Source organism: Vulpes lagopus, chromosome 4 (assembly GCF_018345385.1).
Source record: "Vulpes lagopus strain Blue_001 chromosome 4, ASM1834538v1, whole genome shotgun sequence".
NCBI classification, from domain to species: domain Eukaryota; kingdom Metazoa; phylum Chordata; class Mammalia; order Carnivora; family Canidae; genus Vulpes; species Vulpes lagopus.
The window spans coordinates 21,948,676-21,974,844 of NC_054827.1; the positions used below are offsets into that span (position 1 = coordinate 21,948,676).

At 34.0% G+C, this 26,169-nt stretch overlaps 1 protein-coding gene across 2 annotated transcripts in view; it reads left to right on the plus strand.

Annotated features, from left to right (window-relative positions):
• The window catches only part of SGCZ (sarcoglycan zeta), a 457,620-nt gene that overhangs the window by 328,866 nt on the left and 102,585 nt on the right, over positions 1–26,169 (plus strand). For both annotated transcript variants that reach the window (XM_041753053.1, XM_041753054.1), the window contains exon 3: positions 8,074–8,161. In XM_041753053.1, coding sequence (XP_041608987.1) covers positions 8,074–8,161 — 88 coding nt within the window. The remainder of the gene's footprint in view (positions 1–8,073; positions 8,162–26,169) is intronic.

Here is a 26,169-nt window from a genome sequence, read left to right on the forward strand (position 1 = left end):
CTATAACTGTGTTGTATTTATTTAATTTTATAACCAAATGTTTTTCTTATTAACTATTTTGTCACCCCATTATCTTTTGTTACTAGGGAAAAATGTTTGTCATAATCATAATATTTCTGATTTCTCTCAGCTGTTTAAGTAATAGCATAGATGCACACACATAGGCACGTGTGCCATACACAATCAATTAAAAGTTGGTCCTATTATTTTGGATACTAGAAGTGCTTCATCAACCAACTAGAATTTAAGAGAAAGATTTGTTGTTATTGTTCTTGTTGTTTTTCCTGTTTTTAACTAGAAGAAACTTAATAAGAATGAAGACATTTCTAAGTGAAATCCAAAAATTATTTTTCTTTCACATTCTCTACCCCTATTCCCTTCCTCAACATAGGCATTTTTTTTTTTTAAGATTTTAAGAATGCCCTTCTTTAGTGCCAATTTCAAGCAAGGTAAAAGAAAAGCAATTTAATTAAGACATACTACCTTGCTTAACTCTATTTTTCCTCATCTTTTGCATTTATATAAGATAAAGTCTTTCATTTACCAACACTTATGTAGCATACCTTGTAGTATTTCATTACAAAAAAAAAGTAGGAAAGGCTTTGTATTGTCCTTGTCCTGAAATACTTACTAATTCATCATTGGATAGTTCCATTTCTAGAAGACTTAAATAGGTCCTTGTTCCATATAAATAAGTGATTTAAGAGGATTGATTCTCTTAATTTTTTAGGGCATATGAACTGGTTAAACAGAAGATACTTGCATATACTCTGAAGCTTCTTTCTGCCTGTCAGAGTGAGTACAACTTATGTATTCTAGTGAGGCAACCCCCAGTCTCCTTTACCTCATCAACTGGGGTAGACGTTATTCAGGTTCTTGTTAGGCAGAGAGTGAACAAACAGGTTGGCACCCTCAAACTCCTGGGAAGGCAAAATCAGCCTGAAGAAACACTGAAAGAGCACCTAAAAAGGCAAAGCAGGAACTCAACAAAGAGATGGAAAGAAGAAGCTATTTCCCTGGTGCAGTGAATGTCGCCTGAGAATTTAATGTCACCTGGTTAAAGCAACAGCGGCTTTTCATTGATATGGATCTTTATGAATTTAGGTAGAGATAATACCTTTCCCTTTTAGGATACTGATTCAAGAAGCATTTGTTTTCTAATCTATCCATGAAGGTTGAGTTGGAACAATTTGAATGATAAGAAGTGGCAAGATCTCCGAAGGTTCCCTGTGAATGGAACTTGTGTGCAAAACTGCTCCCGGTGGCATTATTGTGAAGACACAGTCATCCATAGCAGTTGGGATAAAGTGGCCTTCAGGAGGAGTATGTGGAGACTACTTTGTTTACTGTGTGGCTTTACAGAAGCAGGAAGGAGCTAGAAGAGCCATCCTAGAAGTCATAGGTCATTCTCACAAGATATTCCTTATAGTGACTTCCATGCCTTAATAATTTATAACAACAACAACAACAAAACTAATGAAAATGATGCATTCTCAATAAAAGTATTGGGATAAAGTATTGTGCTTCTGTAGAAGCACAGAAAAGCTGATTGGTGAATCTATGCTCTCTCCCCTTCACTACTTCACATTCAGGTTAAGATGTGAGCACTGAGAATTTGAGGAAGTTAATTTAACATCTGTAGATAAGATTTCTTTTCATGGTCAATACTTCTGCTTTGCATTCTGAAGGAAACAAAATTTCAAGGAATTGTTTTCTTAACCAAAAAATTTAAAAAATTGCTTGCTTTTCAGCTTCTTAAGTGGATCAAATGCTTAGGGAAAGGGATGAAGGCTGCCTTGTGCAGAGATAATGACTATAAATCACATCATAATGTGATAGGACTTGTTCCACATACATGGTTTTTGTAGAAAACTTGCTGTGGGGGGAAAAAAAGGTTGCAGGAGCTTGGTTAAGTTCTGTGTGGCCTGAACACAAATGCAGGCAAACACAGGTAGTCCGAGTGCATTATATTGTAAATGTGCTCAGTTCAATTCATTCACTCAGCAGACATTTATTGAACATGAACTAGGTGCCAAGCAGGACACAAACTATGCTTTCAGAAGATTGCATGTGTAAAAGAAAATGACAACACACTGTGCTTTCAGGACAGTCCAGTCTAACGGAGGATATAAACAAAGGAACGATCAAAACAAAGCAAGGCAAAAATCTTGTGACAAGTACCGTGATAGACATCAACGCTGATTGAGAAACTGGTGAGTGGGAGGTGGATTTTAATTCTGGAAGAGCACGGATTCTTCACAAGCGATGTAACTGTGAGCTGGAACTTGAAAAATATCTATAATTTTGCCAATTATGGAGAAGTGGATAAGAATTTCAGGCATGGGGAACATAAGATGAGAAGGCACGGAAGTAGCATACTTTCAGAAACATGGGAAATTTGTGTCATTCTGTCTGGTGAAGGGGTATGAAACTGAGCTAGAAAGCAGAATTGGATCATATTATAAATTAGTATCTCATATGTTAGGAATGGGATTTTTTTCTCCAAGCTGGGAATAAGAAATCAGTAAATGTTTTTAGTTTGTTTTGTTTTAATTCCAACATGCCAATGTCTTTAAAGATGTTTTAGAAAAATACCATTGGACGTGAAGAATTAATGTCAGGAGAATGTCGTCGTTGCAATGTGAGTTATGAGTCAGTTACAGGAATGGTCACACGAAAAACAAGAAAGGGATATTGAAGAGACAGTTCTAACATAGCTGATTGAATATTGACGAAAAGCAAAATAGAGGATTTGGGGGGTGATATACGTTTATTGCAAATTTATATCATTTCCGTCCGTGAAGATGAGAAACTTCACCTGGTAAACCTCAGGCCAAACAGTATAAATTCGAGAATGACATGCCAAATTCATGCCATTTGCACCAAACACGATGGATCATTAATTATGTTCTCTCTCAGTATAGCAAGTAGGGAGACTCTCATAAGTGATACATTCTAAAATATGTGTATAGAGGGCAGTTCAGGGTCATATACTCTTGCTCTAGAACCTGAGAAAACAAAATGAGGCAACAAGAACCAGACCCTTACTGAAACATGGATGATTGGCAGTGCGGAGCTCACGTCTTACATTCCAAGACAGTGTATGTGTCAGATTGTCCTTTTAGAGATTGCAGTGTTTAATTTTAAATCATGCTTTCTTCACTTATTTTTTAAACTTATTTTCACATTTTGATCTGACATTGTAGAAAGCCTAGAATTTAATCACCACCAAAGAGGCAGTGTCTCAGTGGTTGACAAGGGAGATTCTAGTTCAAATTGCTGGGTTCAAATACTTGGTCTGTCGTTTATTACCTGTGTGATTTAGAGCGAGTGACTTATACTTTCTTTATGGAGGTTTATTCATTTGCAAAACAGAAGTGATAGTAGCTGGTACTATTATTAGTAGAATACTATAATTACAGTGAGGAATAAATAATAAATGCAAACACTGATAGTTCTTTTAGCAAAGGCTAGCTACTAATCGAAGTATTTTGTGTATATTGTCTCATTAATTCCTTATCAAAAGCCCACAAATTCTGTGTTATTGCCCTATTTGCAGATGAAGGAATCACAGTACAGAGATGTTGAATGATCTGCCAACCCAAGCAGAAGGTGTTTGGCAGACTTACCATTTGAACTTAAATAGGGGGTGCACTGTCTGTCTTGCAACCAGTTTAGCTTTTGATTCTTTCATGGGTGGTTTTATTTTAAGCAACTGACAATATAAGTGTTTAGAATGGAGTCTGGCGTGAGGAAGTGCCAGTAGGTGCTAGCTGTTGCTCCTATGACAACTATATCTACAACTTAATAGGGATGAAATGACGAGTATCTGAAGCTGAAATGCCTTCTATACATATAACACCTAATATGTGTACAAAAACAGTATCTTCACATCAGTAAAACTGATACTTTGTGAGAAAAGTCTCTATTACAGCAGCTTACCACTAGTAGCATTCTCTGGGTTTTTCCATTGTTTTTTTTTTTTTTTTAATTTATGTGGTTATTGTCTAGTTTTATGTGGTAGGTTATGAACTCCAGAAGAAAAGAAAGTGGGAATCCCTTGTTTCTGTTGTTTTACCCAGTAACTAGCAAACAGCTGGACACACTGTAGGTAATCAGTAAATATTTAAGATAAGCAAATGAGAAGAAAAGAGTCTTTTTTTTTTTTTTTACCTTAATCACTTGCACTGCCTCTGACAAAAACATTGAAATAAGAAATATTGCATTATTTTCCTAAAACCATTAGTAAGGCTTCATTCAGGCCTTTGGCATAAAGAAGGTGTGCATGATGAATCATAAACAGGGGCTTTCAGGTCCCCTTCAAGGTACCAGTTCTTTTCTCCCTAAGTCTCCAACATGCTTGTCTCAAGAGTAGCTAAGAAGGCAGAGGGGTTTCTGAGAGTTACAGCCAACATGCCAGGCAGCTCCAAATCACTGTGATATACCCACCGTAATACCTGCCATAAGAAATCTGTTGGTTTTGGAGAGTAGATATTTGAATCAAAAGATGAAGCTTTTTATTTCTCCATAAAGATATTTATATTAGTATATTGTGCGGAATAATACACCACCTACTTACTTACCCTCACACAGAATTTAGTATGTCTTATTCCAGCTCCATCAGATGATACTACCGAATCAGCTTCTTTCCTTTGTGTTCGGGAAGAATAAGCTCTAAGAGAGTACTACTAGGTTTCTTTTAATGTCTGAAGTTGGACCCCAGCTTTCAAAGTCTTGAAATACAAGAATGTTATGTCAAGGACTGTAAGGAGGGAATGTAGAGCAGAGAGTGGAAAGCAATGATTTCTTAGTGGAGATTGAGATGAACACAAGAAAGGAGATATAAAGCATTCTTAAAAGTCACTTTTTTGGTACTAATTTTTACCTAAATGAAAAGTGCTTAGTATTAGATTTACAGATGGATAATGATTGTATCTTCTTTAGGTATTGCTATCATTTTTATCATGTGTTTTTTTATCACATATGTATATTTTAGTTAGTACAGGGTCATCCATAAGCCATGATTCTAAGCCCCAGAGATGTTATTTTACCGATATATAATGCAGAAAATGATACTGTGATTTTTCAGTGAAGATAATGAACTCACATGCGTTACATTTTGTTTAACAAAACTAATTGTTGTCTTTAAGTGTTTGTTCATTCATTCATTCATTCATTCATTCTTTCTTTCTTTCTTTCTTTCTCTTGTTTAATCTTTACCCCCAATTTGGGGCTCAAACTTATGACCCCAAGATCAAGAGTTATATGCTCTTCCATTTGAGCTAGCCAGGCACCCCAATAGTCACTTGTTTTGATTCAACTCACCTAATTTTATTTTAACAAGTCGGTATAACATAATAATATATTAATGTCCATGTGACTACAGCATAGAGAATTGTTCATTACCCTGATAGGTACGTGATTCGAGTTTTAGTAAAAAGATTGCTACTTTTATCATAGTGAAGTTTAAATCTGGATATAAATATTTAATTCTGAAGGGAAATTTAGTGGACTCATGTTAAGAGAAGGAATGAATGCCAAGGGGAGAACCTCATTTCTGTGGTTATGGTAAGAGAAAAGTAGATTGAAATATTATAAATAAAGACATATAATGATTAAATTTTCACTTCCAGCTCAAGTCTAACTCTCTACTAAGTCAGATGAAATTCTTATTGCCTTTTATAAAAGACTATTCTCTCATCTTAAAATATTTAGTAAGGCAATAATTATTTTATTTTTATTTATTTATTTATTTTTATTATTATTTATTTAGTCACAGAGAGAGAGAGAGAGAGAGAGGCAGAGACACAGGCAGAGGGAGAAGCAGGCTCCATGCACCGGGAGCCCGACGTGGGATTCGATCCGGGGTCTCCGGGATCGTGCCCTGGGCCAAAGGCAGGCGCCAAACCGCTGCGCCACCCAGGGATCCCTAATTATTTTAATATACATACATTGTTTTGAAATTATACAATGTTAAAGGTTATGCTTTTTTATGCTATAGTTCACAGAAATTTAGGCTTAGCAAAGCAAATAAAAGCATATACTGTCATCAACTTTTAAAAATCTAAACATTCATTACATATGTTATTTCATAAAAATATTAAAACAATCTGAATTAAATTTCAGTCAATATATTTTTATAGTATTTTGAACTACAAGCTACTTTATAGGCATCTGCTGTTTCTTTCACATAATTTTATTTGATTCAAAACCCCTTTTTAAATGCATGAGTTATATGTAATTAATTCTACTAACATAAAATAGAATTTTTGTGTGCTTTTAAGAACCATGTTCTTTGTGCACATGTGTTCCTTACTGGCTATAATTGTATACAGTCCTTAGTCCATTGCCTATACTATAACCAGAATTTGAACATATTGTTCGAAAGGAAAGATGGAATTAAAATACGTTAGATATTTTCAAAGATGGATGTCTGTAGTATAGGAATACCTATGGAAAAAATGGACTAATTACATTTTTGGAAACTGTACAGATAACACTTTTGATTTGTAGCACAAGAAATGAATTATGGTAATAAACGTAGAGAATGAAATTAACTATAGTGGCTTTTGTCCAATCAGGTCTCACTTTACAGAATAAATGTATTCTTCAAAGAAAATTTATTTTAAAAAATCAAATCTTAGTTTACACAGAGTAGCAAAACTTACTTTAAAAGAAAGCTCATGTGTGCCTGTGTACATGTGTGAGTGTGTGTTTGTATTTCTTTATTCAGTGCTTTGCATCTAGTCAGATGTGGTACAAATCAGCTTTAGGAAAAAGCCTATAAAGTCTGTCTATGTATATCCAAATCACAAATCCTAATCATGAAAGTTTTTATGTGGTTTGTATATAAAAGCATTTGTGTGTTTACATTGACATAGAAGTGACATATCACCTAGGTGTAAGGATGGTATTGGGAGAGATTTTTATAGAATTTTATTACCTGGATTAAAAGCTCCATGAGGGCAGGTATTGTTCTCTTTTGATCACTGACCTGTCCCAAACCTCTAGGACATTACAGCATGCACAGTGAGCACTCAATAAATACTTGATGAAGGAATGGATGGACAGTTTGTAAATGATCACCCTCCTTATGTTATAGATCATAAAAATGAAAATTTAGGCAGCTGTAAGTTACTTGCCTTATGTAGTGGTGGCAAAAGGCCAATATGCAGGTTCCTAAGGCAGTGGGTATTATCATTCGATAAATTATTTCACTGTTAAATTAATGATAAAAGTAAACATATAGTCAAGGTTAAATATTCTAAGTGAGAACTTCCAGGCAAACATCTTACATTCTTATATTCTATATACCCCCCTATATAAACCATTCTGGGATTTACAGGGCATTTCCACATAAGGTAAATAAACAAGTTAATATCATTTATTATGAAAATTTACTTACCCACTTGGTAAATACCTAGTAAATTTTTCAGCAGTATGCTGAATAGTGAGGATATAATTGTATGCAGATGACTGCCATGGTCCCTGTCAAATGGACATTTCCTTTTGTGACATAAACAAATAAAACTAAGTAAACACATACGTATGCAAGATAAATCTGCCTTGTGGTAAATGCTTTGAACAAAATAAATGGAGACTGGGAGTTTGGGGATTGAATGCATTTGTTGGGGAGGCAATTTTGATAAGATGACATTTAAGCTGGGATCTGAAAGTTGCAAATTCAACTTAAAAACGAACTTCCTCATTTGGGTAGGTTCTAAAACATCTCCATACGTAGGCATATATTCCATTGGGAAATGGAGAAGGGAGGAGTTACTATCCTATACGCTGGACTTACAATAATCGGTGGAATTGTCAATTACTGCATCAAATAGTTAATGTCCATTTTCTGAAGTGGAAACATCCCTACCCTGTCAAATAGTCATTATGAAACACTCATATTGTTTTATATTGTTCAGTCAGTGTTTGGGATGTTAAAATAAATGCTTAATATAAAACAAGGAAATAGAATTTTGGTAATACCCAAACAAATGCAGTATAGATGTATATATTAAATTTGACTCTATTTCTATTTTTATTTGATTTCTTTATTTTATACATGTTTCCCAGGATAGTCCACTGGTCTTACAGTCTGACAGGAATGTAACAGTCAATGCAAGGAATCACATGGGGCAGTTAACTGGACAGCTGACAGTAGGTGAGTGCTTTGGGGGTAAAGGTTGCTCAGACCATCTTACTCCATTTAAAACTTTGTGTGATTGTTTAAATTAGGGAAAGCAAAAGTATATTATTTCTCTAATATAAAGCTAGACATTCTTTTTCATCCCAACTATCTTGCATATGATTTTATTTTTCATAAGTTAATTATAGTTTCCTCTATTTGGTAGTTCTTACTCTTGTTAATATGTTACTATAAGACAATTATCTATATTTTGTTGTTATTACTCTTGAATTATGAAATGCACCAGTTTCCTAACAAATATCTCCCTAATGTATGTTAAGTTATAGTAAACAGACTAAAACACATGAGATATAACATCATGTGTCTATGTATCTTTTGTTTTAGGTAAATAATTTTCTAGGAAATATTATCTGCTAATGTAAATTAGAAATGACTTATTAATTGAATATAATAAATCCTAACTTACCAATTACTTATAAAGTTGGTGTTGAGATTATTTATATTTTAAGATGTTTGGGCTTTAGAAGTTATAAATATGATAATGATAAAATATTATTAATGTTTTCTCATTATTGTCAAATATTAGTGATTCATATTACATGGCATTATTATTTGACTCCATTTTTATAAGAAAACAGACAAGTAAAAAGTCAGTTTTAATTATGTAAAATAAAATATGTGATTTGTGTATAACTATCAAAATATCTTTAGAATACTGAACTCTTTTGTGGAGAAATTACCTAATATTGATAATATATGTGTGTATATAAAAGTATATTATAAATAGTAAATTACAGTCTTGAGGAATGAGTTGTCCTTATCTTAATGAAAAATTAATGAGCACCTTAATACAAATATATGCTTCCAATAGTTCTTTTTAAATTACACAAGAACATGGCATGTGAACTGTGAGATTTATAAACATTAATTTGTGTCTACTTACTTTGTAGGTACATGAAACACTTTCAATATGCTATTTTTTTAATTAAATTTATTGGTGTTCAATTTACCAACATACAGAAAAACACCCAGTGCTAATCCCATCAAGTGCCCCCCTCAGTGCCCGTCACCCATTCTCCCCCGCCCCCCCGCCCTCCTCCCCTTCCACCACCTCTAGTTCGTTTCCCAGAGTTAGGAGTCTTTATGTTCTGTCTCCCTTCCTGATATTTCCCACACATTTCTTCTCCCTTTATATTCCCTTTCACTATCAATATGCTATTTGCTTTAATGAAGCCAAAAATACAATTTGTATTTTAGTATATATGTATTTCCAAAAAAATATAATTGTACTTTATTTGTAATAACTCAGTTTTATTTGACATAATGTTCACATCATAGAAGTTGGTCATTAGTCATCAAGAGTCAAATAGTGGAGGATAAAAATAAAAGGAGGATAAACTGAAAAGCTGAACAATAAATATCAATGGGCAGAGTTAGTTTTGTTTTACTTTTTTTTTCTTTCATTGGTAATCTCTCTCATTTAAATTTCAGTCACACTCAATCATGTTTGGGAAATCCAGAATAGCTGCTATGTGGGTCCTGTGGCATAATCATGATAAGAAGGTCCATAATGTCACATCTATAACATCATCTCAGTAAAACTTTAATACTATTTGGATATTAAATAATTGCAATGTCATTCTTCTAAATATTTACTTTTAAAATCTGCTTTAAGTCACAATCTTATGCTTCATCTAAAATCACGTATATCAAAAAAATAAAAATAAATAAAAACATGTATATCATTATAATTCTCCTTATTTAATGCTCAATAAATTTTGGAGAATAAATTCACTCCTAGAAACTGCTAACTTTTAATGTCAGAATCATTTACTCATCTTGGATATCTTCACTTCCATTTATCAGAAATCGTGACATATCCAAATTATATAGAAACCTTAATTACAGTCTGTAATTTCTCATTTTTCTGTCTTTCTTCATTACGTCTTCAAAGCTTAGAGTTATGGCTGCCTTAAATAAGTTTTACTATATGATAATAAGAGTGTAATTTGCAAGAACTTAAACAAAGTGATACTAAGACTTAGTACTAGTTTGTTTTTCATAATTCACAATTTGAGGATTAAACACCACATAAAATAAAAACCGTTATACACAGCTTCTGCAGCAGAGTTGACTATTTGCTTTCCTCTGAGGTCTGAGGTCCTTCGTTGCCCAAGGGGATTCACAAGAGAGCCAGTCAGGGAGTGGGCATATTGAGTGGCAGGTATGTCTTAGTACTGGTCCTGTGCCTTTTCTAGCAGCTGTCAATTAGCTATATACACCTAAAATCAAATCTGTTTTATTTTGTGATAAGAGAAGTTGTGCTTGATGAGAACAATTAGGCATTAAGATTCTATAAGGAGAACATCTTTCTTGTTTTCTCAGGATTTTGAGTCAATATACACTAATAATAAAGTGTAAATAATAATAATAAATATATGGATATTGAAACAACCATTTAAAAATACTATAAGTTTATAAAGATAAAAAATTAAAATGTACATGTATACAAAAATACCTTAAAACTTAGTACATCCTTTATCCATATGGAAGCTATTTGTATCGTATATAATGATTAATTAAACCATATTGACCTTTCTAGTAGTAAAGGTGTAAAGAAAAATGTGAATAATGATATGATCCTACTATGTTTAAGGAGAAACATCTGAGGTTTTTTTTTATGAAAAACAAGGTATTTTTTTCTCACATACACTGAGCAAAAAGTACACATTGTTTAAAGAAAAGTGGATGACATAGTTTACATATTTTTAACAGCCCTACATCAGAGAAACATAGGCCTGCTAATAGTATGGCATGATGCTTTAAAGAATGCTCAGTGTGACCGCGAAGTACAGTTAGATTAATTGTGGGAGCAAAAAATAGAACATGTTTACTGGTTCAAGTAATTCAGGAATAAAAATGTAGGCTTAACTTCAAGAGATGATATATGTCTATTAAGTATTCCTTATGATACATATTTTCACCTGAGCTTGTCATTGGCCAGATGAAGTGAGAGCCCAAAATGTTAGTGTTTATGTCTGCGTCTTTTCATTTCAGAAGTGAATTGATGATTAAACAGATATCCTTTAGTGAAAACTGAAGACCCTAAGACTCTTAACTATGTTGATACTCTTCTGCCCACCTCGGTATATTTCCAACATCCAAGACAGGCAAGCAGGCATGCACATGCACACACACATAACACACACACACAGCACACAAGCTCCCCGACAGAATTGGTATAAGGAAAGTACTGGGAAACAAAGCCAGCACAGCATTTAAAGAAACACTTTGAGTCTACTACTATACACAGATTGAGTGAGACATCGGCATTTTATCCAATGCAATGTGCTACAAGACAATTTAAGTATAGAAACTTTTCTAAAAATATTTACTAATCACCTATCGTGGCAAAATAAACCATCAGCAATGCAAGCAGTGAATAAAATTGCATAGTTTCTAAAATGAATCACATAATCTTAATAATAACTATGCTACTATCAAGAATTTATTGTACAATGTTTATTATATGGTTTAAACCATGAGCATTTTTTTAATGTTCCACAAGTTTAATTTAATCTGTTTATCCAAAGATTTCACAATGCCTGTCACAAAACATTCTTGCTAGAAAGACGCTTTGATTTTGACTAATTATTAAGAGATGTTATGGAAAACCAAAAAGAATCAGGACATAAGTTCAATGAAAATTATTTTCAAACCACAGGAATATATGGATTTTCTCTAATATCAATATTCTGAGGGATGATCATGTGATTTATATATCCAAATGTTCTAGAAGAATATACTCACTTAGAAATCATACCTTAGTCAGATTAGCTTAGCTTTAGAAAGGAATTATATTTTAATAGTTAAGATCATGGATTCTGGAGCCAACTAAATCCCAGATCTGTCACTCCCAGCATTGTGGCCTTATGTAGGTTACTCAGGGCATTCTCCATTCTCTAGGCTTCCATGAGGGTAATATGAATGTTCATCTCATATAGTAGATGTGAGAATTGAGTTAGTGAATACATGTGAAGTACTTGGGAGCACTTCCTGGAACACTACATATACATTATTATTGTAATTTTTATTAGATCTGTATGTAAATAATTCTATATATAATTGGCCAGGCTTATTGGTTTTACTTTTCTTATCTATAAAATGAATATTTTGTTAGATTGTCACTGGTTGTTTCCTGAAAGTAAAAAATTACTTTTACCTTTAGAGAGGAAATTAGTTAATGAATCCTCTAACCCATTAAATTCCCCACTATTCACTAATCCTCACAAAATGACATCTGATTTGATTTTATGATATCTTGACCACAAATTATAGTACAGATTTTTCATTTAAAGTGACAAACGTAAGTAAGCACAGCTAAATCAGCATCATTGTTGCTTTAATTCTTTCACCAAATTTTGGCTTACAAAGTGGTATTTTTAATGACATCTAATCCACAAAATAATCCAACAAGTCCAATCAGTTTATTTTTGTCAATACTAAACATCAGCATGTTTTGTCCCTAAATGAATGGAGAAAATGTAGATGAGGGTTTTATAATAAATATTTAATGATCCCTAAAGTGACATGTAATCTTGCGTTAAAGCAATTACTGTGAACACCTGGGATTTGCTTAATTGACTGCAGATGGTGTAGGACATATAAAAAGTAGAAGGTTACAGATTATTCTCACGTACCAAATTTATGTTTTTTGTCATTGACTCATTTTTTTTAAACTTAAAGAATGCTGTAATACTCTGGACAACTTAATGAGTATTTTATGTAAAATAGTCTGTGCAAATCTGGGAGAAGACATCAACAAAACACTTTGGTTTAATACTGCACACACGTTTTATTTTTTATTTATTTATTATTTTTTGCACACACGTTTTAAAAGATTAAGTGCATTATTGATGTTTCAGTGTTCATTTTAAATAGTAATTAATTAATTAATTACTTAAGCTAATATAAATTAATCAATTTGAGAAAATAGTACATCAAAGCAGATGACTGTGATATTAGGAGAAGGCTGGCATTCTTAAAAACTAGTAGGACCTTTAATCTGTGTAACTCAAGTGTAACAAGGAATACAGTTTCTGAAGACAATGTCCATGTTTTGAAGTTATATTACTGGAGTATTTCATTTTTTAAAAAGATTTATTTACTTGAGAGAAAGAGCATGCAAGTGAGGGGGCTGCAAGAAGGAGAGGGAGAGAATTTTGAGCAGACTCCCCACTGAGCAGGGAGCCCAATGCAGGATTTGATCTCACAACTCCAAGATCACTATGTGACCCGAAATCAAGAGTTGGATGCTTAATGGACTGAGCCACCTGAGGCACCCCTCACAGGAGTATTTCATACCATTGTTTGAACATCCTGAATCATTATACCATTTTTGTAGTGTAATTGTTACTACCTTAAAAACAGAAAAAAAATGTGTTGTCTCAAATATTCAATTAAATTCTCAAGTATTTGTAGTTAGATGTGCAGAATCAAGGAATACTAAGGATTTTTCTTCCTGGAGGACCTAGGCCAAATTCTGAAGTAGATGGTTTGGTTAGTCATTTCCAACCTTTGCTAGTTTCTATCCTCCTTCTCCTTCCAGATACTCCATGCCCTAATCTGAGATCGATCATTACAGTTCTACGAGGCCAGCTCCACTTAACAGTGCTCTGTGTTTTGGCTCCAAAGACCATCCCTGCAAGGTGTTAGTTTCTACTTCTCAAGATCATGGGTAGCTAATCCACTAAAATTGTCAGTGGATACTAATGCTTTGATTGATATGAAAATATCTTTGAACTTTCTCCCCTTCTAGGCAAAATATGTTTCAAACTATGGTCTTTGGTAATAATGCCTCTAGGCGTCAAAGAAATAGATCTAATCTTGAATATTTAGGAATGAGGAGAGTAATAGGAAAAATGAGAAATGGTTGTCCCATTAAGACATTTTATAAAAGTGACATACTCCTCAATCTTAGCCCTACCAAGTCCAGTCCATCTCTTTCTATGATGATTAAAGAAGATAATATAGATTTTTTCCAATAAATTTAATGCAAGAACTCATTAAGTGTTTCTAACTGCATAACACAGTGGAAAGCAGTAAAGACACAACCATTTTATTGATTCTGATTACATAAAGATTTTAAAAATATGCTATGATCATAGCTCACTGTTTAAATTTTAATATTAAGAATATTTTAATAAAATAAAAATGATATATTAAAGTATGTAAAAGAATTAGAATAAAGTAAACGAAATAGCAAAAGAGTGATTTATGACTTAATATTTTATATATTTAATTAGCATTGTGGCTATATGACTTATCTGAATTTTTTTTAAGATTTTATTTATTCATGAGAGACAACAGAGAGAGAGAGAGAGAGAGAGAGAGAGAGAGAGAGGCAGAGACACAGGCAGAGGGAGAAGCAGGCTCCATGCAGGGAGCCTGATGTGGGACTTGATCCCAGGTCTCTAGGATCACACCCTGGGCTGAAGGCGGCGCTAAACTGCTGAGCCACCTGGGCTGCCCTGACTTATCTGAAATTAATGACTCTATAAATTATACACTAGACCAACCTTTGTTTTTAATGGGGCTTCCTTTATGGAACCTCAGAATTATAGGTGCATTTGAGTTTCATATATAATTGGCTTTTTGAACATGCAATTTTGTGTTGGTCTTAATAAGAAACTTATCTTTGGAAATTTGGCTAATGGGGCATAATGTTCACAAATGTAAGGTTATGAGACTAATTATCAAAAAACATCTGGCAGTAGGAAGCTAAATAAAATTTAGGGGTTCATATGTACACAGAAGATCATTTACTTCAGTATCAGGAGCCCTAGATGAGGTCTCAGCAAAGCACATAACTGTAGAACAATGCTAATTGCCTGGTCATGGAATAGAGGAGATATACCATAGAGGGCCATTACCTATGATGGTTTAAGTCTGTTAACTACATAAGTTTTTTCTTTTGTTTCACTTTAGATTGAGTGTCTATTCTTATGTGTAGTTTTGGAGAAATCACAAGTCAGATAATGCATAATCAGAAAAAGAAAGCATGGTGGGAATAGAAAGTTGGGTAGAGGAAGAAGAAAAATGAAGAGCAGTTCTTTTGTTTCCAAGTATTTATTGGACTCTTGACAACATACTCCTCATAATGAGGAACCAGTATTACCAAACTCTTAAGACTACTTTGTGATTACATCAGTAAGCTATGTGGTAAACAGATGTGCTATCACACCCAGATGTGCTTTGCTGTTACCTTTATAGAACATAGGCAGAGTAGATTTGCTATAATTCTTAAGGGCTCTAGAATTTTCACAATGGCAAATGATCATTGCCTACTACTTAAAGTCAGCAGCTGTATCAGCCCCCAAGAAGAGATTCAGTCTCTCCTTTGAAGCTCTGAAGCAGGTATTGACTTCTCCCCATCTATATATGAAAGTCTGAGATGTTATCTTTTTCCAATAGAAGGTTCTTTCACCTCCACTGAAAATCTGTTGTTGAATATAGCCACCTTCATGAATTATCTTAGTTAGATCTTCTGTTAACTTGCTGCTTCCCCTTGCACTTTCGTGTTATAGAGGTGGCTTCTTTCTTCAAACCCCATGACCCAACCTCTGTTAGCTTCCAACTTTTCTTCTGCAGCTTCCTCATGTCTCTCAGCCTTCATAGAACTGAAGAGAGTTAGAGCCTAGTTAGGATTAGGTTTTGGTTTAAGGGAATATTGTGGCTGCTTTGATCTTCTGGCCAGACCACTAAAACTTTCTCCATAACAGCAAGAAGATTGTTTTGCTTTCTTATCATTCATTTGTTCACTGAAGTAGGACTTTTAGTTTCAAGAAGTTTTCCTTTGCATTCACATTTGGCTAACTATGTAAGAGGTCTCGCTTTTAGCCTCTCTCAGTTTTCAAAATGCCTTCCACACTAAGCTTAATAATTTCAGGGTTTGATTTAAAATGAGAGATATTTGATTTTTTCCTTTCTCTGTAACACTTAGAGGCCACTGTAGGTTATTAATTGGCCTAATTTAAATATCATTCTGTCTCCGGGAATAGAGAGGCTTGAGAAGAGGTAGGAAGTTGGAAGAATGGCCCATCAGTGAAACAATTAGAATGCATGCATTTATTAAGCTCTTTGTTGTAATGTACATGGCCTGAATCACCCCAAAACAATTAAAATTGCAGCATCAAAGATCCCTGATCACAGATGACCATAACAAATATAATGATAATGAAAAAGTTTGAAAGTGGCAATTATCAAAATGTGACAAAGTATGAAAATACCGTTTGAAAAATGGCACTGATACGCTTGCTCTTGACACACAGTCGCCATAGTTCTTCAATTTGTAAAGAATGCAATACCTGCAGGACCGCCTGGGTGGCTCAGCGATTGAGCATCTGCCTTTGGCTCAGGGCGTGATCCTGGAGTCCTGGGGTCAAGTGCCACATCGGGCTCCCTGCATGGAGCCTCTTTTCCCTCTGTCCATGTCTCTGCCTCTGTGTGTGTGTGTCTCTCAAAAATAAATAAATAAAATCTAAAAAAAAAAAGAATGCAATACCTGCAAAATTCAATGAAGCCCAATAAAACAAGGTATACCTGTAAAGTTGACAAGCTAACACAGATTGTTAAATTACTTTAAGAAACTTCAGTAAGGGCTTCGGTAAATGTCTATGTTTCTTTCTCCAGTATAAGAAAATGCATAATAACTAGTCATTTGCCGCCAAGATATTAATTTTATTAATAACTGAATCTTCCTTATTGATATAAAGTGAATTCAAATTAGTTTCATTTCATTATCAGTCTTAAGAATAATAGAATTATTTGCAAAAAATATTCCATCTAGCACCATCATAACTAAAGCCTGCCCCATGTTTTTATGTCATCTATATTCTTTATCTAAGTTGTATGATATGCTTCTTTAATATACAAACATATGTGGATAACTCCCAAATATACGCCTCTAACATTTCCTGTCTTTTCCTTCAAGCCCAAGAAACTAACAAACCATTTTCTTTTCGTTGTCTCCTTGAAAACCATAATGATCTCTAACTCAACATAAATTTAGCACTGGGTACTTTGAAGAGGCTAACAAATATATATATCTGCTCAGGTTTTAGTTGGCGAGAGTTAAGTTTCCTTTCAACACTAATACTACATGTTTTTAGAGCTGTTGGTTTTACTTTTTAATGAAACGGATCAGCTTCGCTTTAAAAATTGGCTCCATTTTCTGTTTTTTCACCTATAGTAAACTGATCATTTGGAATAGTCTGTTTTCTTTGAACGCAAAGAATAATCCATAACTATTCTTTGAATGCACTAAATAAGCCACTTCTACTTTTGAATAACTTCCTTAAAGCTCAATGAAAATAGAAATTATCTATAGTATTTGTTGAAATTATGTTCGTGACAAGGGAATAAGATGAGTGCAAACAATGTGAAGCTATTGAAAATCATACTCCATTTAATAAAGTTTATGGTTCTAAACTATTTACTATTATTTAAATAGTTTAAAAGGAAAATGTGTTTTGAATATAAAAGGAAGAAATGCTTCAAAGCTGATTTAGTGTCAAAGTTCACGAGGTCATTGGCTGAGCGTAGAAAACGAACATCAAATGTGCCTCTTCAAAATAAACCAAAAGATTTTCTTTACATGCAGAATATTTAATGGATTGAGGAAAATGTTGGTAGAATCACAGTATAAGTTATAAGAATAATAATTTTGAAAGACAATCTCCTAAGTGTTTCAAAGAAAGAATATTATGTAACATTAGAAAGAACTTAATGTAATGATGACTCTGATCTTAAATGCGCTTTCTGGCCTCCTTACGTTCTCTCTGTATCATACCTCTTTCCCTCACTGGTCATTTTGTAATTTGATGATAACATTATAAAATCTTTTCTGTGTCAGAACTTCAAGAGATCTAAATTTATACTTTTTATTTCTTTCTGTGTTGCAAAATAATCAGAGGAACCAAAATAAATATCATTTTAGTGTAACTGAGCTTTTGTATATAATTATATTTCAAGAAGCACAAAGTTACATAACATATACTATGCATTGACCCTGAGATTTGGCAAAAAGCCAGGGAAGGGACAACTAGAAAATTTAAATACTTTTCCAATTCACTGTTCTTTCATCTCTCTAGCTTTCAGAGCTGGAGATATTTCCTCTGCACCTGTTACAAGGTATACACCCACAATAGTCCCTACGACTAGCTTATCTGCTGACAAGAATATTAAAACTGACTAAAATATTACCATTGGTTCTGTTCTGTTCTTGGTATCTCCATCTCCTGATATATTGATTCATGAATGTATTGAAATAAAAATTAATGATCTCTCAGGAAAAATCTTTGCATATGGAAGAACTATGTTTAAACTTGACAAGCTATTCAGGTTCAGATGGTATCCTTATCAAGGTAAGTATAAAACCTTGGGATATTATTTGGGATGAAGAGTCACTTAAAAACTTTGAGCTCGGAGTAGCACAATATTAGACATTCTTAGTGGATATAAATTAGAAATAAATGGAAATAAATGGATGAATGGGAACAAATACAATGTGTCTAGAGGATGAAAGTATATATTTTTAACATGTGTCTTAGTTTGGGTTTCCTGGAAATATAGATGGCCAGCTGGATGGAGAGAATGTATAGAAGAAGGTTTTTAAGGGAACACATGTAAAAGATTGAGGAAAGTGGGAACACAGAACTGGGGAGAAAAAGAAACTGACCCTTGATATCCTATAAATAAGTCCTCAGTTGATCCTCTGAAGAAGATCTCAGGAACTCAACTGCTGCTGCAGCATGCGTTCAAAGGGTCTGGGAAGCAGAAAAGTATCAGAGTGAAGACCACGGGCTCTGGCTCCAGAGGACATGAGGTTAAATTGCATGCTATCTCTTACTAGCTGTGTGATTTGGGCAAGTTAGCTAACCATTCTGTGCCCAATTTTCCTAACTATAAAATGGACATAATGGTAATACTTAGCTTGTGCAGTTATTTTGATAATTGAGTTGATGTTCATCAAGTTTCTAGAACGTTTTAAGCACGATAGAATGCTAGCTGCTACCATTTTTATTGGTAGTAGAAGTAGTTTCTTAATGGGAGAACAAGCAGAAGATAATCTTGACTCAGAATTACCCTAATTTTTATTGGATGGTATGGATGATCACTCAAGGTAACATTTAATTTTAGCATCTTAAGTTTTTTAAGTGTTATCACTTGATTTATCAGCGTAGGCAGGTGCTTCCATGTGTCATGACATTCCTGAGATTGCTGCTGGGCGATAAGCACAATTAAATTACCCATAGCATCTGGCCCTTTAACCAGTCTCTGACAGAACATTAAGGTTCTATATTTGTTCCCTCTTAGTGTTCTGACATTCCAACAGCTCATCAATTTTGGTAAAAAATACTATTCTTGATGTGAATTCTTTAAAAAGATAAAAAATACATAGTGAATTGAATGGCTTTTATTAATTCCATTATTTTACATTGATATTTACTGAATATCAACATTTTAAAAATCTGAACTCTATAATATGCGTTTTTATTTATTAAAGTTCTTCCCTGAGTTAAATTACAAATGTAAAGTAATTCAAATGAAAATACTAACGGATGTTTTGCAACATCATGAAATATTTCCAAAAAATACTATTTAAATGAAATGCCAAAAGAATTTTGATATGAACATATGAAATATTACAAGCACAAAAATTAATATAGTTTGAGATTAGACAGATCAAGAGCAATAGAATACCATATAAAAGCGAGAGACACCATGTATCTACAATAGTTCAGTATAAGATAGCCTTTCCAACTGATGAAGATATGAGAAGGGGATTACTTAAAAAATTGAAATTAACATAATTGTTTACCAGTTTAGAGACAATAGTTAAATCTCTCTGCCTTTATATAATAAACACAATAAACTGATGATAGGGTGAAGGTTTTATTTGAAATTTGAAAACAGTAGTGGAAAAATATATCAGAAGAGCTATCCGATCCTGTCTGTGGAAGGTCTTCCAGAGTACAGTCTACAACAGGAGCTATGAAAGAAAAGATTTATTGATTTACATGCATGAAACTAAAAATTCTTCTGAGGGCTAATATTCTCATGAACAAAACTGAAGTTATCTAGGGATCCCTGGGTGGCGCAGCAGTTTGGCGCCTGCCTTTGGCTCAGGGCGCGATCCTGAAGACCGGGGATCGAATCCCGCGTCGGGCTCCCGGTGCATGGAGCCTGCTTCTCCCTCTGCCTGTGTCTCTGCCTCTCTCTCTCTCTCTCTCTCTGTGACTATCATAAATAAATAAAAATTAAAAAAAAAAAAACTGAAGTTATCTAAATATCAAGTAAAGTACCATCTTGGTTGAACTTCCAAAGAGGACTCCTGTAGCTGGCACCAATACAATACCCTCGGTGTCTTTGAGGTTTCCTGTTGCTGGAGGACGTTTTCTCCAATCTCTTCTGATTTTGAGTCCCTTCTTGTTGGAATCTACACTGGACAAACTAACTATGGGACTACACCTACATAGTCATCATAATAATGTAATCAATCAATGTGTGTAAAGCATGATACCTACTAAGTAGAAACCACTCTGTGCTAGCTATTGCTGTTATTATTTTTATATTTATTTCATTATTTTTATTTTAGCTCAACAGTTTTATTTATTTAACAAGTATTAACTAGGTATTACCATATATGAGGGACTGAGCTAGGAATGGAGATACAGTGGTGAGCCGATACAACAGTTCCTCTAGCGGGAACTGCAGGTGTTAATCATAAAATCATATCTAAATGTGATAAGTGCAAAGAGAGCATTTAATAATACATAGATTTGTCTTCCAAAATATTCTTTCTCAGTTCAGGACTACGATATTCCTAGGACCAAATCCTCTTTTCAGGTTTTACACACATACACCCACATAACACATGCACGTAAGACATTGCTTATACACTTGCTACCTTATGAGAAGAAAATTGCATTTTCATTAGTTGGCGTTTTATCCCTTCAAAACTCCATGTCCCTTTATGAGCTCCCTCTTCATGGGCTTATTGAAATTCAATTTTTTGTTCTATACTAGGCAGACCAAATGAATCCTTTACTTTACTTCTATTTGACTCTTAACTTCCCTGCCCATGCTCAAATGCTAAGGAGTATACTACTTTAATGATTACAATATCTACCCCAATGTAATATACCTTATACAGATGTGTTTTTCTTTTTTTTCCCCACAACTTGAGATGGTGGAAATGGCAACATCTGTTTCTTTAATCAGATTGAGGAAGCGTCCTTCTTTACCTACTTTGCACCTTTTGTAAAATAAATAATTAGTGGATTTTAAATATTCTGAAATACTTTTTCTTCATCTATTGAAATAATATATTTTTCTTCTTCCTCCTAGTGTTATATCTTATATAATTATATCTTATATAATTGCATAATACCAAAGCTGAGGAAATGGAATCAGTACAATACACAGTTTATTCAGATTTCACAAGTTGTACATGCACTCATTTGCATGTGTGAATAGACATCTATGCAATTTTACTACATGCTTAATTTTGTATACCTATTATTACATCAAGATCCATAACTGTTCTGCCGCAAGATTCTCTTATATTACTTCTAATAGCCCTTACTTTTCTGTTGTCATATTTTGCTGACTAGAATGCTTGGAACATTCTAAAGAGTATTCTAAACAGAGAAAGAGTGTGAGGGCCAACATACTTGCCTTGTTACTGATTTTAGGACAAAAGCATTCAGTCTTTCATTATTCTGATGTTAGGTATAGGCTTTATTTCAAGTTGAAGAAGTTCCCTCTACTTCTAGATTGCTAAGATTTCCTATCATGTGTGGATGTCAGACTTTGACAAATATTTTTCTGCAAGTGACATGATTGTATGACTTGTTCTCTATAGATTTTATTGGATTACTTTGTTTTTTGAAAGTTGAAATAGCCTTCCACAAGTGGAACAAAATCCCACTTGGTCATAGGGAAGAATTATTTGTATATGTCCTTGGATTATGTTTGCTGCTATTTTGTTGAGGATTTTCTGCATCTAAGTTCCTAAAACATGTTGCATTCTAGGATTTTGCTGTTGTTTGCTTGCTTGTGCATAGGAGTGTTTGTTTTTTACTGTCTTTGGATGGATTTAGTATCAGGGTAACATTAACTTGATAGAATGAGGAAGTAGTCTCCCTTTTTAAAATTTTTTTGAAGATTACATAGAAATTATCTAGGAAAGAATATTTCTTTTGGGGGAGTTTTTATTTCATTTAGCATTATAGAACAGGTTGCCTATTTCACCATGTTTTTTTTGTTTTTTTGGTTTTTTTTTTTTGCTTTTGGTAGTGTGTAGAAGTTGGTTTGTTTTTTTTTTCTAAATGTTCAATTTTATGAGCATAGGTTTGTTCATTGGATTATCTTATTATCATTTTAACAACTGCAGCATCTGTAGTGATATCCCCTCTTTAATTCCTGATGTTGGTGATTTGTGCTTTCTTTCATCATTTTCAGTTTTGAGAGTGTATTACTTTTATTTTTTATTTTTTCTCAAAGAAACAGCTTTTGGATTTACCAATTTCCCCTATGGCTTCCCCACATCCAATTGCTTTGATTTCATCCAATTGCTTATTATTTCATTCTTTCTGTTTTGACTTACTTTGCCATTTTTTCCAAGTTTCCTAAAATAGGAACTTAGACTATGACTGTGAAACTTAGTTTCCATTTTGTGATAGTTTGTAGTACTATAAGCTTCCTCTTGTGCCTGCTTTCATGCTAATGCTATTTTTTTATTTTTATGTATTCTATGTTCATTTTCATTCAGTTCTGTATATTTTTATTTTCTGAGACTTCTTTGACCCAGGAATAATTAATAAATGTGTTAATTTTTAAGTACTTGAAAAATTTCCCACAGTCTCTCTATTATTGATTTCTGGTTTGATTCCATTATAAACTGAAAACATATTCCATACATATTCAAATGCTTTAAATTTGTTAAGATTTATTGTAGGACCCCAGATGTGGTGAAGAAACACATACATTTGGTAGAAGTTCCTTGGGCACTTGAAAATAACTTATATTTAAGTTTTGCCTGCTAAACAGTTCTATATATGCCAATAAGGATCCTATTTGGGGATCCCTGGGTGGCGCAGCGGTTTGGCGCCTGCCTTTGGCCCGGGGCGCGATCCTGGAGACTCGTGATCGAATCCCACGTCGGGCTCCCGGTGCATGGAGCCTGCTTCTCCCTCTGCCTATGTCTCTGCTTCTCTCTCTCTCACTGTGTGCCTATCATAAAATAAAAAAAATTTAAAAAAAAAAAAAAAAAAAGGATCCTATTTGATCATATTTTTCAATTTATATATATCTTGCTGACTTTTTGTCCCATAATTTTTAGATGGTATTTTTGGAACAAGAAAGGGCTCTTTGATTTTTTAATTTTTGTTTTGATTCATTCATTTAACAAATATTTATTCTGCCTTGGAACTATGCTCAGTAATAACAACAAAGTAATATAGCCAAATATAACTTCAACCCTTACATAAAAAGATACATATGATATTGCTAAATAGCCTCAGAAAAATTCCAATAAAAATAATATAAAGTATAATAGGGATCTAATTGAAATGAGTTTAGAACTAGTGAAATTTGCTGAAAAGTGTGATAACTCAATAACCAAATGAGCAAGATCTCTATTCCCCTCCTTGTTACCTACGAATAATTTTTTTAATTTTTTAAATTTAAATTTTATTATTAACATATAATCTCTTCAAAGGAAGAGATCAAGGATTCATCAGTCTTATGTAATACCCAGTTCTCATTATAACGTGTGCCCTCTTTAGTGTCCATTCTACCCAGTTACCCCATCCTAACACCCCACTCCTCTCTAGCAACCCTCAGTTTGTTCCCTATGATTAAGAATCTATTATGATTCCTCTAATTTCATCTTGTTTATTTTTTCCTTCTTTGTTTTTAAAGATTTTATTTATTTATCTATTCATGAGAGACACAGAGAGAGAGAGACAGAGAAATAGGCAGAGGGAGAAGCAGGCTCCCTGTGTGGAGTCTGATGCGAGACTCGATCCCAGGACCCAGAGTTCACAACTTGAGCCAAAGGCAGACACTCAAGCACTGAGGCACTCAGTTGCCCCTCCTTTCTTCTTCTATGAATTCTGTTTTGTTTCTTATATTCCACACATCAGTGAGATCATATAATAATTGTCTTTCTCTCATTGACTTCTTTGGTTAGTATAATATCCTCTGGTTGCATCCATGTTGCTGCAAATGGCAAGACTGCGTTTTTTGATGGCTAAGTAGTAGTCCATTACTATATTCACACACATCATCTTCTTTATCCATTCATCTGCTGATGGGCATCCAGTTTCTTTCCATATTTTGGCTATTGTGTATATTACTACTATAAATATTGGGGTACAGGTGTTCCTTTGGACAACTATAGCTATATATTTGGAGTAAATACCCAGTAGTACAATTGCTGAGTCAGTCATAGGGTAGCTCTGTTTTCAACTTTCTGAGGAACTTCTGTACTGTTTTCCAAAGTGGCTGCACCAGCTTGCATTCCCACCAACACTGCAAGAGGGTTCCCCTTTCCCTGTATTCTCACCAGGAATCTGTCACTTCCTGACTTGTTAATTTTAGCCATTCTGACTGGTGTGAGGTAATATCTCATTGTGGTTTTGATTATATTTCCCTGATGCCAAGTGATGTGGAGCATTTTTTCATGTGTCTGTTGGCCATATGTAGGTATTCTTTGGAGAAATGTCTGTTCAAGTCTTCTGCCCATTTCTTGATTTGTTCTTTAGGTATTGAGTTTCATAAGTTCTTGGATACTAGCCCTTTATCTGATGTGTCATTTGCAAATCTCTTCTCCCATTCTGTTTGTTGTTTCTTGGTTTTGTTGACTGTTTCCTTTGCTGTGCAAAGCTCTTAACCTTGATGAAGTCACAATAGTTTATTTTTGCCTATGTTTCCCTTGCTTTTGGAGGTGGTTCTAGCAAGAAGTTGCTGTGGCCAAGGTAACGAAGGTTACTGCCTGAGTTCTCCTATGGAACTTTGGTGGATTCCTGTCTCATTCCTTTAGGTTAGAGTCTATTTTTGTGTATGGTGTGAGAAAGTGGTCCAGATGCATTCTTCTGTACGTGGCTGTCCAATTTTCCCAACACCATTTGTTTTTTCATTGGATATTCTTTCCTACTTTATCAAATATTAGTTGACCATAGAATTGATTGTACATTTCTGGGTTCTCTATTCTGTTCCACTGATCTATGTGTCTGTTATTGTGCCAATACCATACTATCTTGATTACAGCTTTTGAATAGAGCTTGAAGTCCAGAATTGTGATGCCAACAGTCTTGTTTTGTTCTGTTTTGTTTTCAACATTCCTTTGACTAGTCAGGGTCTTTTGTGGTTCAACACAAATTTTAGGATATTTGTTCCAATTCTGTGAAATAAGTTGATAGTATTTTGATAGAAATTGCATTGAAAGTATAGAATGCTCTAGGTAGCACCGACGTTTTAATAATATTTCTTCTTCCAATCCATAAGCATAGAGAGTTTTTTTTTTTCTGTTTCTTTGTGTCTTCCTCAATTTCTTTCATGAGTGTTCTATAGTTTTCTGAATAAGATCCTTTGCCTCTTTGGTTAAGTTTATTCCAAGATATCTTATGATTTTGGGTGCAGTTGTAAGTGGGATTAATTCCTTATTTTTTCTTTCTTCTGACTCACTGTTATTGTATAGAAATGCAACTGATTTCTGTACATTGACTTTATATCTTGCCACATTGCTAACTTGCTGTATGAGTTTTAGCAATTTTGGGATGGATTCTTTTGGGTTTTCCACATAAAGTATCATGTCATCTGCCAGGAGTCAGAGTTTGACTTCTTCTTTGCTGATTTGGATGTCTTTTATTTCTTTATGTTGTCTGATTGCTGAGGCTAGGACTTCTAGTACTATGTTGAATAGCAATGGTGAAAGAGGACATCATCCCTGCCAT